The 14089-nt window shown below is 42.3% G+C and overlaps 1 protein-coding gene across 2 annotated transcripts in view; it reads right to left on the reverse strand.

The window, feature by feature from the left end:
* Positions 1-13120, reverse strand: part of NEDD4 (neural precursor cell expressed, developmentally down-regulated 4, E3 ubiquitin protein ligase) — a 168644-nt gene extending 155524 nt beyond the window's left edge. For both annotated transcript variants that reach the window (XM_025390430.1, XM_025390431.1), the window contains exon 1: positions 12399-13120. In XM_025390430.1, the coding sequence (XP_025246215.1) occupies positions 12399-12443 (45 nt within the window). In that variant the 5' untranslated portion in view covers positions 12444-13120. The remainder of the gene's footprint in view (positions 1-12398) is intronic.
* Positions 13121-14089: the final 969 nt, after the last annotated feature.

The raw sequence follows: 14089 nt of genomic DNA on the forward strand, positions 1-14089 counted from the left end.
AAAAACAAGAACAGGAAATGCAGGGCTGTATGTCTTTCCATTTCTCACAAGTCTTGAGAGATTTTCTTTTGTTATTCTTCATCCTTCTCTCATTCCTCTGTTGTGCCCCACCCTCATAAGTCTATTTTTGAAAATATATATATACTCCATTTTTACTTATCTCTGAGTTTTTATACAAGCTGGATTCCCTTACTACTTCACTATTAAAACCCTATATCATCTGGGCAGAATCCTTTGAAGCCATTAAAAAAGTAATGATTATAACAGAATAATTATATTAATTGAAAAAATAAGAATGCTGAAATTTATTATATGACAACTGTAAAAATACACACAGAAAGATTAGAAGGAAATATGCAAAAGTAAAAATAGCTATTAAAGTAATAAGGTCATGAAAGTTTTTACTTCTTAAACATTTTGTAAATTTTACATTCTATTTTTTTCTTTAAAGAAAGTTCTGCCCTTTCTTCAAAGCCCAAATGCCATCTTTTCTAAAAGTCTTACATGGAATTAATCTTCTCATTGTCAGAGGCTCATTTATGTAGCGTTTATCACACATTATCTCGTATCTCAGGCATAAACTTTATGCCTTTCTCCACTTTTAAAGCTGAGATTTAGGAAACTTTCTTTTCATTAACTTTTTATAATTATTATTTTTTTTTTGAGATGGAGTCTCACTTTGTCACCCAGATTGGAGTGTAGTGGCACGATCTCGGATCACTGCAACCTCTGCCTTCCGGGCTCAAGTGTTTCTCCTGCCTCAGCCTCTTGAGTAGCTAGGATTACAGGGGCGCACCACTATGCCCGGCTAATTTTTGTATTTTTAGTTTCGCCACGTTGGCCAGGCTGGTCTTGAACGCCCGACCTCAGGCGATCTGCCTGCCTCTGGCCTCCCACAGTGCTGGGATTACAGGCGTGTGTCACTGCACCCGGCCATATTTTCATTAACTTTATACCCTCTGAAATCAGCAGAATACTTGGCACACAGTAGGGGCTGACAAATTCTGGATTAACAAGAAACCTTTCTAAAGTAGCTGAAAATAGGAGTAAGACACCTTATTAAAAGCAGGGAAAAGTTTGCCTAATGAGACCCCAGCCTCATCCCCCAACTTGTGTCTGGGAACAGAGGCTGCCAGACCTGCATCCACCAAACAGAAGATTCCTCTCTGAGGAAACTGGGTGATCCAAGGGAAAAAAAATACTATAAATCGTGACATATGAGAATCCCACAATGAAATGGTAGGTTCAGATCATTCTACTGTGACAGGCTCCAGTCAACAGTACCTGCTCCTCGTACAGAGGATGTGAGCCACCAAATAAGGAATAAATTTGGAAAGAAGAAAACAAGAAATTAAAGAAACAGTGCATTCAACACAGAAAAGAGATCAAGTGAATTCTCACAATGATGGCAAATGGAAGCCCACAGATGATGGCTATGCAACAGGTGTAGAGAACAAGCAGTCCAGATGGAATGCAACATAGCAAGAGGCTGTCTTCAACAAGAACAAGGAAAAGAAAATGGCTAGCATTCATTTTTTAGTGTGTGTGTAGAGGGGGGTGTGTGTGTGTGTATATATATATATAACATTTTTACTGCACTGAGTGGTTTTAAAGCTCTGTCCAACAGCTTATAATTACATCTGCGACAGACATACGGAAAACTAAACCAAACAAAAATGTGAAATAAATAATTATAAACATAGTATAGTGATTCAGATGTGAATAGTACTGTATTTAAATAGGGTAATAAGGTAAACACAAAATATTCAACAAAAAAATTGCTAGGGAGGGATGCATATTTTTTCCTTTTTTTTTTTTTTTTTTTTTTTGAGACGGAGTCTTACTCTATCGCCCAGGCTGGAGTGCAGTGGTATGATCTCAGCTCACTGTATGCAACGTCTGCCTCCCAGGTTCAAGTGATTCTCCTGCCTCAGCCTCCTGAGTAGCTGAGACTACAGGTGCCTGCCACCACACCCAGTTAACTTTTGTATTTTTAGTAGAGACATACGTGGGATTCTCATGTCACCACCATGTTGGCCAGGCTGGTCTGGAACTCCTGACTTCAGGTGATCCACCGCCTCAGCCTCCCAAAGTGCTGGGATTACAGGTGTAAGCCACCATGCCTGGCCTCCTTTTTTTTTCTCTTGAGCAACATGCTACATCACTTATGGCAACCATATTTTCCAAACGAAAAACTGGAACCTATGGATTGACACCAGTTTTCTTCCTCTGGTATGTAAATTCATTTGAAACAGTCTATAAAAATATAAATGGAAGATCACCCATACTGAGAAATAAAATCAATTAGAAGTGTCCTTGTAAAGCTGGAGTCTATGATACCCAAATGCATGAGTCAAAATTCTTCAAGAGTTTTTGACAGTAATAGCCACAATAAAGAAGAAATATCCAGAATCCTTCGATTTAGGAGCAAGCAGTAGTTCTCAAAGTGGATTCCATGGACTGGCAGTATGAACATCACATGGAAATTTGTTACATATGCAAATGTTGAGGCCCGAACCTACTGAATCACACACTGTGGGGTAGTCTGTATTTTAACAAACTCTTCAGATGATTCAGATGGACACTAAAGTTGACAACCACAGGTAGAGAACATGGGGGTAGGAAAGGAAACTGCTGTCATTAATGTGGTTATGGAAGTATTCCTCATTTAGAATACTGGACTTTATTGAATCAATACTATATAATTTCTAAGAAAGAACAACTCATCACTTTACATCTTATCACTACTTTTAAGTGTGATAGCACCGTATCTGTTTATTTATACACAAAGTATCACTGGAAGGATACACATGGAGCTGATAACCTGTAGGTTACTAGAGAAGGCTGGGAGACAGGAGTAGGAGGAAGGCTTTGGCTGAAACTTCAAATGCTGCTGAAAGAATGTGCAGCAACTAGAACTTTCACATATTACCAATGGGAGATTAAAATGGTACAATCGCGTTGGGAGACTGTTGGGCAGTTTCTTATAAAGTTAAAGACATAAATCCTATGACCCAGAAATTCCATTCCTAGGTATTTACACAAGAGAAATAAAAATATACTTTTATGAAAAGATTTGTAGATGAATGTTCACCGTAGGTTTATTCATAATAGCCCAAAGCTAGAAACAATCAATGTGTCCATCAAAGGAGAATGGCTATATTCATACAATGAAATACTATTAAGCAAGAAAAAGAATGAGCTATTGATACAAACAACCACATGGATGACTCTCAAAATAAAGAATCAAGACACAAAAGAGTACATAATGTGCATTCCATTTACATAAAGTTTCAGAACAGGCAAAAGTAATCCATGGTGACAAAAGGTTGCCTATAGAGAGTAGAGGGGTAGAATTGACTGGAAGAGGGCCCAAGGGAGCATTCTGGAATGATGGCAATATTCTATATCATAATTGGGTCATTGGCTCTACATGTTGAAAATCATCAAACTGTACATTTATGATCTGTGCATTTCACTCTTTGTAAATTTTACTCTTCTCCACACCCATTCCATAAAAGAAGGCAAAATCTATACATTTTCAGACAAAAACAAAAACTGAGAAAGTTCAATTCCAACAAACAGTCAGTAAAAGATATTCTAGGGCCGGGTGCGGTGGCTCACACCTGTAATCCCAGCACTCTGGAAGGCCAAGGTGGGTGGATCACCTGAGGTCAGGAGTTTGAGACTAGCCTGGCCAACATGGTGAAATCCCGTCTCTGGTAAAAATATAAAAATTAGCAAGGCATGGTGGCAGGCGCCTGTAATTCCAGCTACTCTGGAGGCAGAGCGGGGAGAATAGCTTCAACCCGGGAGGTGGAGGTTGCAGTGAGCTGAGATTGCACCATTGCACTCCAGCCTGGGTGACCAGAGTGAAACTCCATCTTCAAAAAAAAAAAAAGAATAGAAATTCTAGATGATGTACTTTAGGCAGAAAAAGTGATTCCAGATGGAAAGGTGAAGCAGCAAGAATAAAGAAATAACTAGCAAACAAATGTTAAGCATATGAGGAACAAATATTAACTATGAAAAATAATGTTAATGATGATGACAATGGGGGTGTGTGTGTGTGTGCGCGCATTTGATTTCCATTCCACTTTGTATCCGATTCCAAATCCTTAAAGTGGCATGCCAGGCCTTGCCTGATCAGGCTGTCCTCTCCAGCCTCATCTGCTGACATTGTCCCTCTTGTTTTAGCACTCCAGCCTTCATGTTCGTCTCCATCCCATCTTTTGCACATGCGGTTCTATTTACTCGGAAAGCTTTTTGCCCTACTCTTCATCTGCTAACTCCTATTCATCCTTAGTTTCAATTTCCCTGATATTTTCTCCCTTCTCCACACCATACAAAAGTAATTAATTTTTAGATATACTTTTTTTTTTTTTTGCGGCAGTCTTGCTCTGTTGCCCAGGCTAGAGTGCGGGGGCATAATCTCAGTTCACTGCAACCCCCACCTCCTGGGTTCAAGCAGTTTTCCTGCCTCAGTCTCTCAAGTAGCTGAGACTACAGGTATACACCACCATGCCTGGCTAATTTTTGTATTTTTAGTAGAGACAGGGTTTCACCATGCTGGCCAGGCCGGTCTCGAACTCCTGACCTCAGGTGACCCACCCGCATCAGCCTCCCAAAGTGCTGGGATTACAAGCGTGGGCCAGTACACCCAGTCTGTTATATATAATTTCATCTTACACTATTTTCCTTAATACAACTTATAAAACATTGACGTGTGATAATTTATTTAATGTTTCTCTCTCCCTCTTGGCTATAAAGTTGGTAAAGTCTATTGTATATCATTATACCTCATGCCTTGACCTACATGCCTGATACATAGTGTTCATCAAATATTTGTTAAGCAAATACAGAAATCAAGTACTTCAGAGGTCCACCTATAGGCTTTACCAAGAAAAGACAGAAGATGTGGAAATGAGAGCATAACAATTACAAGTTAATTTTGCACACATTCCATTCACATTCATCATCTTCCTGAGAAAAAGTCTCTTCTTTTAAATTATTTTGTGTATTAGTAGCAAGAAAGTGGAAGGACCAAGGGTTTGTTATGAAAGAGATCTGTGTTTCAATCCCAGAGCCGCTACCTACTGAGAGAAGGTTCTTGAAGAAAGCAGAATCTCATATTCCTTATCTCTAAAATGGGGGTAATACTTCCTACTTTTGCAATAATGTTGTGATGATTACAGCTAAAGTATGAAAAAATCTAACCTGGTGCCTGGCATATAGTGCATATGCAGTTAAAGGCAGCTGTTATTTATTTAGGTTGACTCTTTCTCCCATAGGAGAATACTTTCACTAAAGCATCTTTATTTACGGCCATGATTGTTCATATTACTCTCTTTATTGCCCCAACATGTCTCACATGAGTCGAAGCCAGACATCTGAGTCCAGCCATGAGTTATAACAATGGGCTACAGACATAGTTACTTAACTTTCAGAAAAGTCTTATCAAAATGCTTTTTGTTCATGCTATGCCTTTCTCCCTGCATTTATCTCCAGATTTCTCCTACCTGCTCCCCATTCATTTATCCTCTTAAAACTTTGATACGATTGGCAAGGAGGCCAGAAGAAACAGAAGTTGTAAAGGAGTAACATCAATTGCCACAGAATTCAGCAGAATAACGGGTTTAGCAATTCAAATTAGCAATCTGACTTAAAGATTCAGCGCTAGAGTAGATAACCATGATAGACTGAGAAGCAGTTGTGTTCAGCTGGTTCCTGCATGTCTCCAAATGCTGTAGAATATTTCTGAGACAGCAAGGGGATGGGGAGAATCAGCAGACTTAAATACTCTGCTCTGACTGATGTGAAATAATTATGCAAGATTCACCAAGTAAGTAACAGGGCCAGAATTCCAATCCAAAAGAATCCCATTTTCTATACCCCTGCTCACCCTAAATGACTTATTTACAAGGTCTCTTCCAACTCAAAGATTGTATTCCTATGTGATATATGAATTCCTAATTACCTATAAAAGAAATTATAGTTCCTTCTCCTCTTCTGTTCCTGGTGCAGAGCAGTCAACCACAAGCCACTACAGAAAACGTCTGTGGGGTGAGGGGGAATTTCACAGAGGTGCATGGTTGGCATGCTCGCCAGCATGGGGCACTGAGGGGAGGAGGGAGGTGCCATACTGAGATGTACCAGAAGGGTGCCCACTGGCAAGGGTACTGAGGAGGGGAGGAGAGCGTTGCATAAGGATGTTGTATAGAGAATAGCAATATTCCCACTGGCATCCAAGGATGTGAAGAGCTGAAGTGGCAGAGGAGAAATCTGCTTGGTCAGGAAGTTAGTTACACTGAACACATAATTAAATGAACAAATAACTATATTAAGGATAATAAAAGTCAACTTTTGTCACTGTTAGAAAAGGTACTTATGGCTATAAAGGAACTCAGGTGTTAGATTTGAATTGGAAAAAATCAGTATGAATTCATGATTTTTAAGTATATGTATTTACAGATTGATATAGAAATAGCTATAGATCTTTGTGTATACTTATGTGTGTATAGTACACATACACACACAAACACACATGCATATGCTTCTGAACTCTGTTCACTGAGATGGCCCAAGAGTATATCCCAGTAACAATGAGCACACCAAGCACCCAAATTGTAGCATGTAAAAACCACTTTATACTAAATAGGACCAGCGCTCCTAGGAAAATGGCTGACTACAGATAGCTGAGCCAAGCAAAATACAAGAGAAGCCTGGAACAACTTCTGCCAGAAAGTGTTCAAAGAATGATGGGGACTTGTTACAAAGACCTAGGAACCTCCTTGAAAGGGCTGCCACTGGACAAACTGGGACAGTATGAGCAATAAAATATTTAATGACAGTAAGTGATTACAACCTCTTGAATAAAGTGGGATTTTACAAGTCTATGCTGATAAAAATAAATGACAGGAAAAGGAAAGCTCTTCTTACACAGAACGCTAACTAATAGAGATGGAAATAAAACAAAACAGTGGTGTTTGGTTCAGATAGAATTCATCAATGGATGCTAAAAGTGAGGATGAAGACTTGATGAGAAATAGGATATTGGCATAATCTTACAATATATCCCCCGAAAATACTATCAATTATAAAGAGAAAGGGTGACATTACAGAGAATAAACCTGGCAGACACCAAGGTGACCAAGTGATTAAGGTTATTACTAACAGTGTTGGGACAAGTCAGCATCATGTGTCCCCTGGTGTGATGCATGGGAAGAACACAGCATCATTTCTGTGATTCCTGCCAAGAGAGTGTGACCTGAACATGGTCATCAAGAAAAACGAAACAAACCCAAAATGAGAAACATCATAGAATGTAAGGCCTGTCCTTCTTAAAATTGTCTGGGGTAAGAAAAACTGAGGAAATGTTACAGATTAAAAGAGACTGCAAAGACATGCCAAGTAAATGCAATATATGTTCCTAGATAGGTTCTTAGACCAGAAAAGGAAAGAGAGAAATTATTAGAACATTTATCAAAATGTGGATGGTATCTGTGGATTGAATGGCATTGTTGTATCAGTGTCCATTTCCTAGCTTGGAGGGGTGTATGGTTATTATGCAGGAAAGTATTCTTGTTTTAGAAAAATACACACTAGAGTATCTAAAGATGATGGGGCATTGTGTTTGTCGCTTGCTCTCAAGTGGTTCAGAAAAAGATTAATGAAAATGGCAAAAAAAGGTGACGGAATAATTGCAGAGAAAAGGTTAACAGTTGCAGAATCTGCATGAGAAGGATACTGGAGCTCTTTGTGTTGTACTTTCAACATTTCTGATGGTTTAAAATACTTTCAAAATAGGATGGGCGTGGTGCCTCGACTGTTATCCCAGCACTTTGGGAGGCCAAGACAGGCGGATCATCTGAGGTCAGGAGTTCGAGACCAACCTGGCCAACATGGTGAAACCCTGACTCTACTAAAAATACAAAAATTAGCTGGACGTGGTGGCACATGCCTGTAATCCCAGCTACCCAGGAGGCTGAGGCAGGAGAATTGCTAGAACCTGGGAGGCAGAGGGTACAGTGAGCTGAAATCATGCCATTGACTCCAGCCTGGGTGACAGAGCAAGACCCCGTCTCAAAAGTAAATAAATAAATTACTTTAAAATAAATTATTTTAAAAATACACTATATTTATTCACTTCTTTGGTCCTTGGGTCCATGAAAAATACTTTATAATGATCCCGGAATTAAAGAGTTGCAAAAAAGCACTAATGGCAAAAAAAAAAAAAAATACATGAAAGCTTGGGAGAGATTACTAATACAGCTGCTGCTTAAACTATGCTTCTCCTCCTTTGTGTGTAGTACATAAAGGTTTGGGAAGTTTGTTCCTAGACTGAGTGAGGGTCAGTTTCTGGTCAGCCTTAGTGGGTCCAGAAGTATCAGAATATGCCCTTCTTAGTTACTCTGTTGCTGAGGCATTGTTGTGGCTGCTGCCACCAGGGGCATCTGTTATTCTGTGTGTGGAAACTGCACTCTCCATACTGTCAGAGGAGACTCTAAACTCTTTCCTCTTTATTTCCTTCCTTCTTTTCCTTGCTTCAGTCAGGCTTTATTACAGGAAACAGAAATCATTCTCGATGTTTTAAGAAGAAGCTAATACAGGGGATTAGATGCTTACAAAATCTTTGGAAGAGCTGGAAGAGTAGATGCTAGGCTGGACTTCTAGAGCAGGGGTCCCCAACCTTAGGAACTGGCCACACAGCAGGAGGTGAGTGGCAGGCCAGTGAGCAAAGCTTCATCTGTATTTACAGCCACTCCTCATCGATCACATTACCTCCTGAGCTCCGCTGCCTGTCAGATCAGCAGCAGCATTACAGTCTCATAGGAGCATGAACCCTACTGCGAACTGTCCATGCAAGGGATCTAGGTTGTGTGCCCCTTATAAGAATCTAATGCCTGATGATTTGTCACTGTCTCCCTGTCCCCCATTACCGTCACCCACACATGGGACCATCTAGTTGCAGGAAAACAAGCTCAGGGCTCCCACTGATTCTACATTATGGTGAGTTGTATAATTATTTCATTATATATTACAATGTACTAATAATAGAAGTGGAGTGCACAATACATGTAATGCGCTTGAATCATCCTGAAACCACTAGACCTCATCCCTGGTCCATGTTTCCATGGATAGCTTTTCAGCTATCTTCCATGAAACTGGTCCGTGGTGCCAAAATTGTTGGGGACTGCAGTTCTTAGAAGATCAGAAACAGGGCAGAACCGACCCACTCAGGAAGCTACTATCTCTGCCCCAATCAGAAAGGTAGGTGATCAGGAGCCATCACCAGAACTGATGACTTCAAGAATACAACCAATCTTGATGTCTGGAAGCTACCGCTACCACTATTTCTGTGACTTCTCATCAATATGTACAAAGCAAGTTACCAGATACTGGAATACTTTTGTAGAAAAATTCGATGTTTACATGACTGTGCTTATCAGCAGAAAAAGCCAAAGAAACAAAACAATATGCTCCACCTCATTTCCACTCCCCAAATCTCAAGTAATTGCACTTAACTGGGGAGCCTATTTTGAATCCAGACCATTAATTTCAAGGGAGTGTGGGAAACAGTGTTTAGTTTTCCCACCTCCACATCACTGGGAGGTGCATGGGAAGGAAGTGGGAAGAGATGCTGAATTCCAGTCCCCGCATCTACCACACTGCTCCCCACTAAAGATCACTGCGTGTTATTCTCTACCGTTAATCTCAAGTGACTGTCAGAGCAAATCTGGTATAAATTATACTACACTTCCTCCTTGGTTTGTTAACACTTTAATGGCAAAATTCTGCACATGCAGCCAGGGCGATCTCTTACTATAAGCCACTTATATGTGGAAGAAGAGTTAAAACTCACTGAAAAGTGAGAGGTGTTATGATCTACATTTTGGCATGCTTCAGTGCTGATATACTCACACACTGTGACTCAGGGACTATTCACTACATACTGATTAAATTACAATTCTTTCACTATCTTCTATCCCATTTCAAATTATTTTTCTCCCTGTTTTAGTTTCAAATTTAAAATAAGAATCCTCTCCTTTTGTTGTAATGAAAAAGCACTTTACTTTTAATCAACAGCAGAGGGCTACCTATTCCCAGCCTAGTCTGTGAGTTTTAGAAGTGACAGAGTTGCAATGCTTTCTTCCTTTAACAAAAGGGGTGTATGTGTGTGGTGGGAGGAGGGTGGGAGTGTGGTTCCCATCCTTCTTTTACTTTTGTGATAGACCAGAAAATAAATGGCAAATGACAGTGAAGAGATGGTAACCTCCACAAGAAAAAAAGTGACTTTTATCTTTCCCTCAGTTCGCGGCTGACACTTTTTTTCCCTCTCTATCCCTGGTGCCTAGCACAATGCATGGTAAAGAGGAAACAGTAAATGAATGTCTGTTGAATGAATAATCCAATTACAATGGAAGAAGTGGAAAATTCTTCATCATCATGTCTCTTATCTTCCTATCTCACTCCCTTCCTCAATGTGGACAAAATAGACAGAGGGGGGATAGAAACAAATTAGAGTCATGGAATTGACAGCCAGAACTCCCAGAATGTGCATGGGATAGGCCCCATGCCATGAAACTTCCTAGATGTACAAATCCTTCAGCAAGGTCAGGAAATCCACATTTCAAAGGGTGGAGTTTCTGGCCTTTAGCCCCAGTTCCTTACAGACCACCCACTAACTGCCACAGTTAGTTTTATTTCAGCGGGGCAGAGGGGTAATGATTGAAAACAGAGAAATTACTAAAGTAGATAATTAAAAACACTGATCGTGTACCAAGAGGGAGTAAACAGATGGTGAATGATACCTTTGGCACTATTTTCTCTAAGATCAACTGGCTCTGTTGGAAGGCGGTGAGATGAGAAATCTGCAATTAGCAGGGCCTACCTGTGAATATAGCAGGGAAAGAAAGTCCAAGGCCAGCCTGACTGGGTTGGACACCAGCTTGAAGTTATCTGCACTGGGCAGTCTATGTAACAAGCAGGGAAATCTGAATGATAAGAAAGCGACCACAAGTGAAGTGCTGTATTATCTTCTGATCTCCTCTACAGAATAAAGGGGCCATTAGCTAGAATGTTATCTTTAGCTATAACACATTGACTGTTGTTTCTGAGGGAACTATGAGCCGCCATCATTTGTCCATCATCACTTTGTTTCTCTTCTGGCAGCAATAACTAGGAAATTAAATTCTAATCACATCACGTAAGCATTCTCAAAATACCCTGAAATAACTTGCCTGCATTAACAAATTGCCCACCCTTTATAAACAAAGAACTCTCAAGAGAAGTGTAAAATGTTTGACGACACCAAGTTACTAAGAGGAGGAACTATACAACTTAAGTCTTACAATACTTCAAGCAGTATAAATTAGATTGATGAATTTTCAGTTAATTGGGTCTAATCTTGATAACAGGTACACGTGGCGCTTAGTCAGCCAAAAAGAAGGCAAAAAATTTGATTTTTTTCACTCGGAACCAGTCACTGTTAGACTATATACAGCCTTTTCATCTCCCACCTATTTGCATTTTTGAGACAATCTCCAAGAACACACAGAAGCCACACATCATTTACGACGGAACAACCTTTCCAAATGGTCTTACAATATTTTTAATAAGCATAGGCATAATCAGCATTAGTTATTTAGTTGAAAAGAGACAGCTTTGCCTTCTTCAAATCCCAGAGCTTAATCTAGTTTTCAAAGAGAACAGATATGGTAACTTCTTTATAAAGTATTTATACTTTTTTGGCTTTACTTTTTAACATCAACGATGACCGGTGGAAAAAAGCATGAACTTCTCACACTAGACACTTGTTGCTAAAGAAGAGGAGGAAAATTTGTGTTCCTGCTCTCCCACCCCTGTCTCTAGTTAGGGGATTAAAAAGGATTTCAGATAAAGGAGAAAAAACCAAAAGAGCGAATGACAATTCACTTGGAACTCTCCAGACCGAAGTCCGTAAAGTTAAGTCGGCCCGGCCTCCGCCAGAGCAAGCAAATCAACAGCAGGGATGCTGCGACCGTCTCCCCACGCCTGCGAGCTCCGCACACCCGGCGGGGGTGGCAGGAAAGGGCTGGCGCGGTGATGTGCGTCCCCCGCCGGCCGCCTAGCCCCCTCCTCAACACTTCCTGAAGGAAACTGACAAGGAAGGCGGCGGCCGCTCCGGGAAGGGGCGGGTATGGACCCGACAAACTTGCTAGGTCCAGCGAGCCCCCAGCGCCCGCGCTCCCAGCCGCCCCCACAGTCCCCGCGGCGCCTCGCGCGCTCCCCGGGCTCGCGCCGAGGGAGGAGGGGCTGACAGCGGAGCCTCCGGTCGTGGCCGCCGCCACTACCTCCCCATGTCCGGCTGCTGAATAACCCGAAGGGAAGCCCGCCCCGCAGCCCCGCGGTCCCCGCACCTCGTCCTCCAGGAGCCCGAACACCTCCACCGCGCAAGTTGCCATTTCCGAACGCTTCCAACAAACCGGACACGCTCGCCCCCGCCCAGGGCAGGCAACTGTGGAGGAGGAGGAGGAGGAGAAGCGGGAGGAGGCGGGGAAGAGTTGGAGGAAGAGGAGGAGGCGCTCCCCCAGCGACAGCAGCGCCTCCCCCGGCGAGTGGGCGCTAGCGGCACCCGGCAGCGCCGCGGGAAAAGGCCGGCGGGGCGCGCTCCCGGGGCTGAACGGGGGCGCGCGTAGCCGGGCTCGGGGAGTGGGGAGGGCGAGCGGCGGGGCTCGGGTGGGAGGAGCGCGTGTGGCGGGGACCAGGGCGTGGGAGCGCGCGTGGCAGGGCGCGCCCTCGGTCCCTTCCCCGGGAGGTGGGTGGTTGACGGGCTCGCCGGGGAGCCGGCAAGCCAAGCTGCAGTGTTCCTCAGCAACAAGTCTCGCTAAGATCCGACCCAGAGTTCGGCCTCTGACTAGACGCCTGGGAATCCGTGAGCTTAATCCCCGCTTAAATCCCAAACTGAAAATTATAGCGCTTTCTTGTCGGTTAAGGCTGTCATTCCAATAAGAAGCTGGACCTTGGGACCGCCAGGGAAAGCCTGAGCGTGACAGCAAATGGGGAGGCCTGGAGGGATCGCAGCAGTCTCGGACTCCGAAATTCTCTCCCTAGGATTTGTAAACACTGCCAGTTCCTAAGCTATATGCTGTCCTATGGTCTGTCCATCTTTAAAGTCCACCAGTAACATCCAACCTCCAGGCTGACCCTCTAAACCTGCTTTAGCTGGGCATTGACCCGCAGCACCACCGGAAGGCAGTTGAAGAAGAAGGAAAAATAAAATGAACTAGGACCTCCTGTAGAATAACTCCTGTGGAATAAGGTTATGGAATAATCATGCTTTTTAGTATTCCTGTCTGATGGGTTTTATAGATCCATAATTACAGGAAGACCTCCACCAAATAAGGCATCCATATAAAGAGTCTGGGGAGAATTATAAACACCCAGGCCACAATTTATATCATGTTGTTTTTATACATTTGCAGACATTTGCAAAATTCTACAATCTCAAAATCTAATTTTTATTTTCCTCAGTGATTTCAGAATAATTCTGATTTGTTTTTAACAGTTTAAGATGCTACGTGGAAACAAGGCTATAGTCCATATTACAGGTTTGTTACATAAGATTTTTGTCGTACTTGGCCGGGCACGATGGCTCACGCCTGTAACCCCAGCACTTTGGGAGACCGAAGGGAGTAAATCACTTTAGGTCAGGAGTTGAAGCCCAACCTGGCCAACATAGTAAAACCCTGTCTCTACTAAAAACACAAAAATTAGCTGGGCGTGGTGGCGGGTGCCCGGAGTCCCAGCTGCTTGGGAGGCTGAGGCAAGGGAATCGCTTGAGCTTGGGAGGAGGAGGTTACAGTGAGCTAAGATTGCGCCATTGCACTCCAATCTGGGTGACAGAACAAGACTCCGTCTCAATTGTTGTATTTTTTATGTTTGGTAGGATCCATTTCATTCATATAATATGTATAAAAATTCTGTTAATACACAATTCAGATTTCCTCTGTATTGGGGGAAAGAGATGGCACTTAATCGAACATGACTACAAAATTACAGAATGGTCAGGAACTGTTGGCTGACTTAAATCTAAAAAGCCGTGAGAGCA

Source organism: Theropithecus gelada, chromosome 7a (assembly GCF_003255815.1).
Source record: "Theropithecus gelada isolate Dixy chromosome 7a, Tgel_1.0, whole genome shotgun sequence".
Taxonomy (NCBI): domain Eukaryota; kingdom Metazoa; phylum Chordata; class Mammalia; order Primates; family Cercopithecidae; genus Theropithecus; species Theropithecus gelada.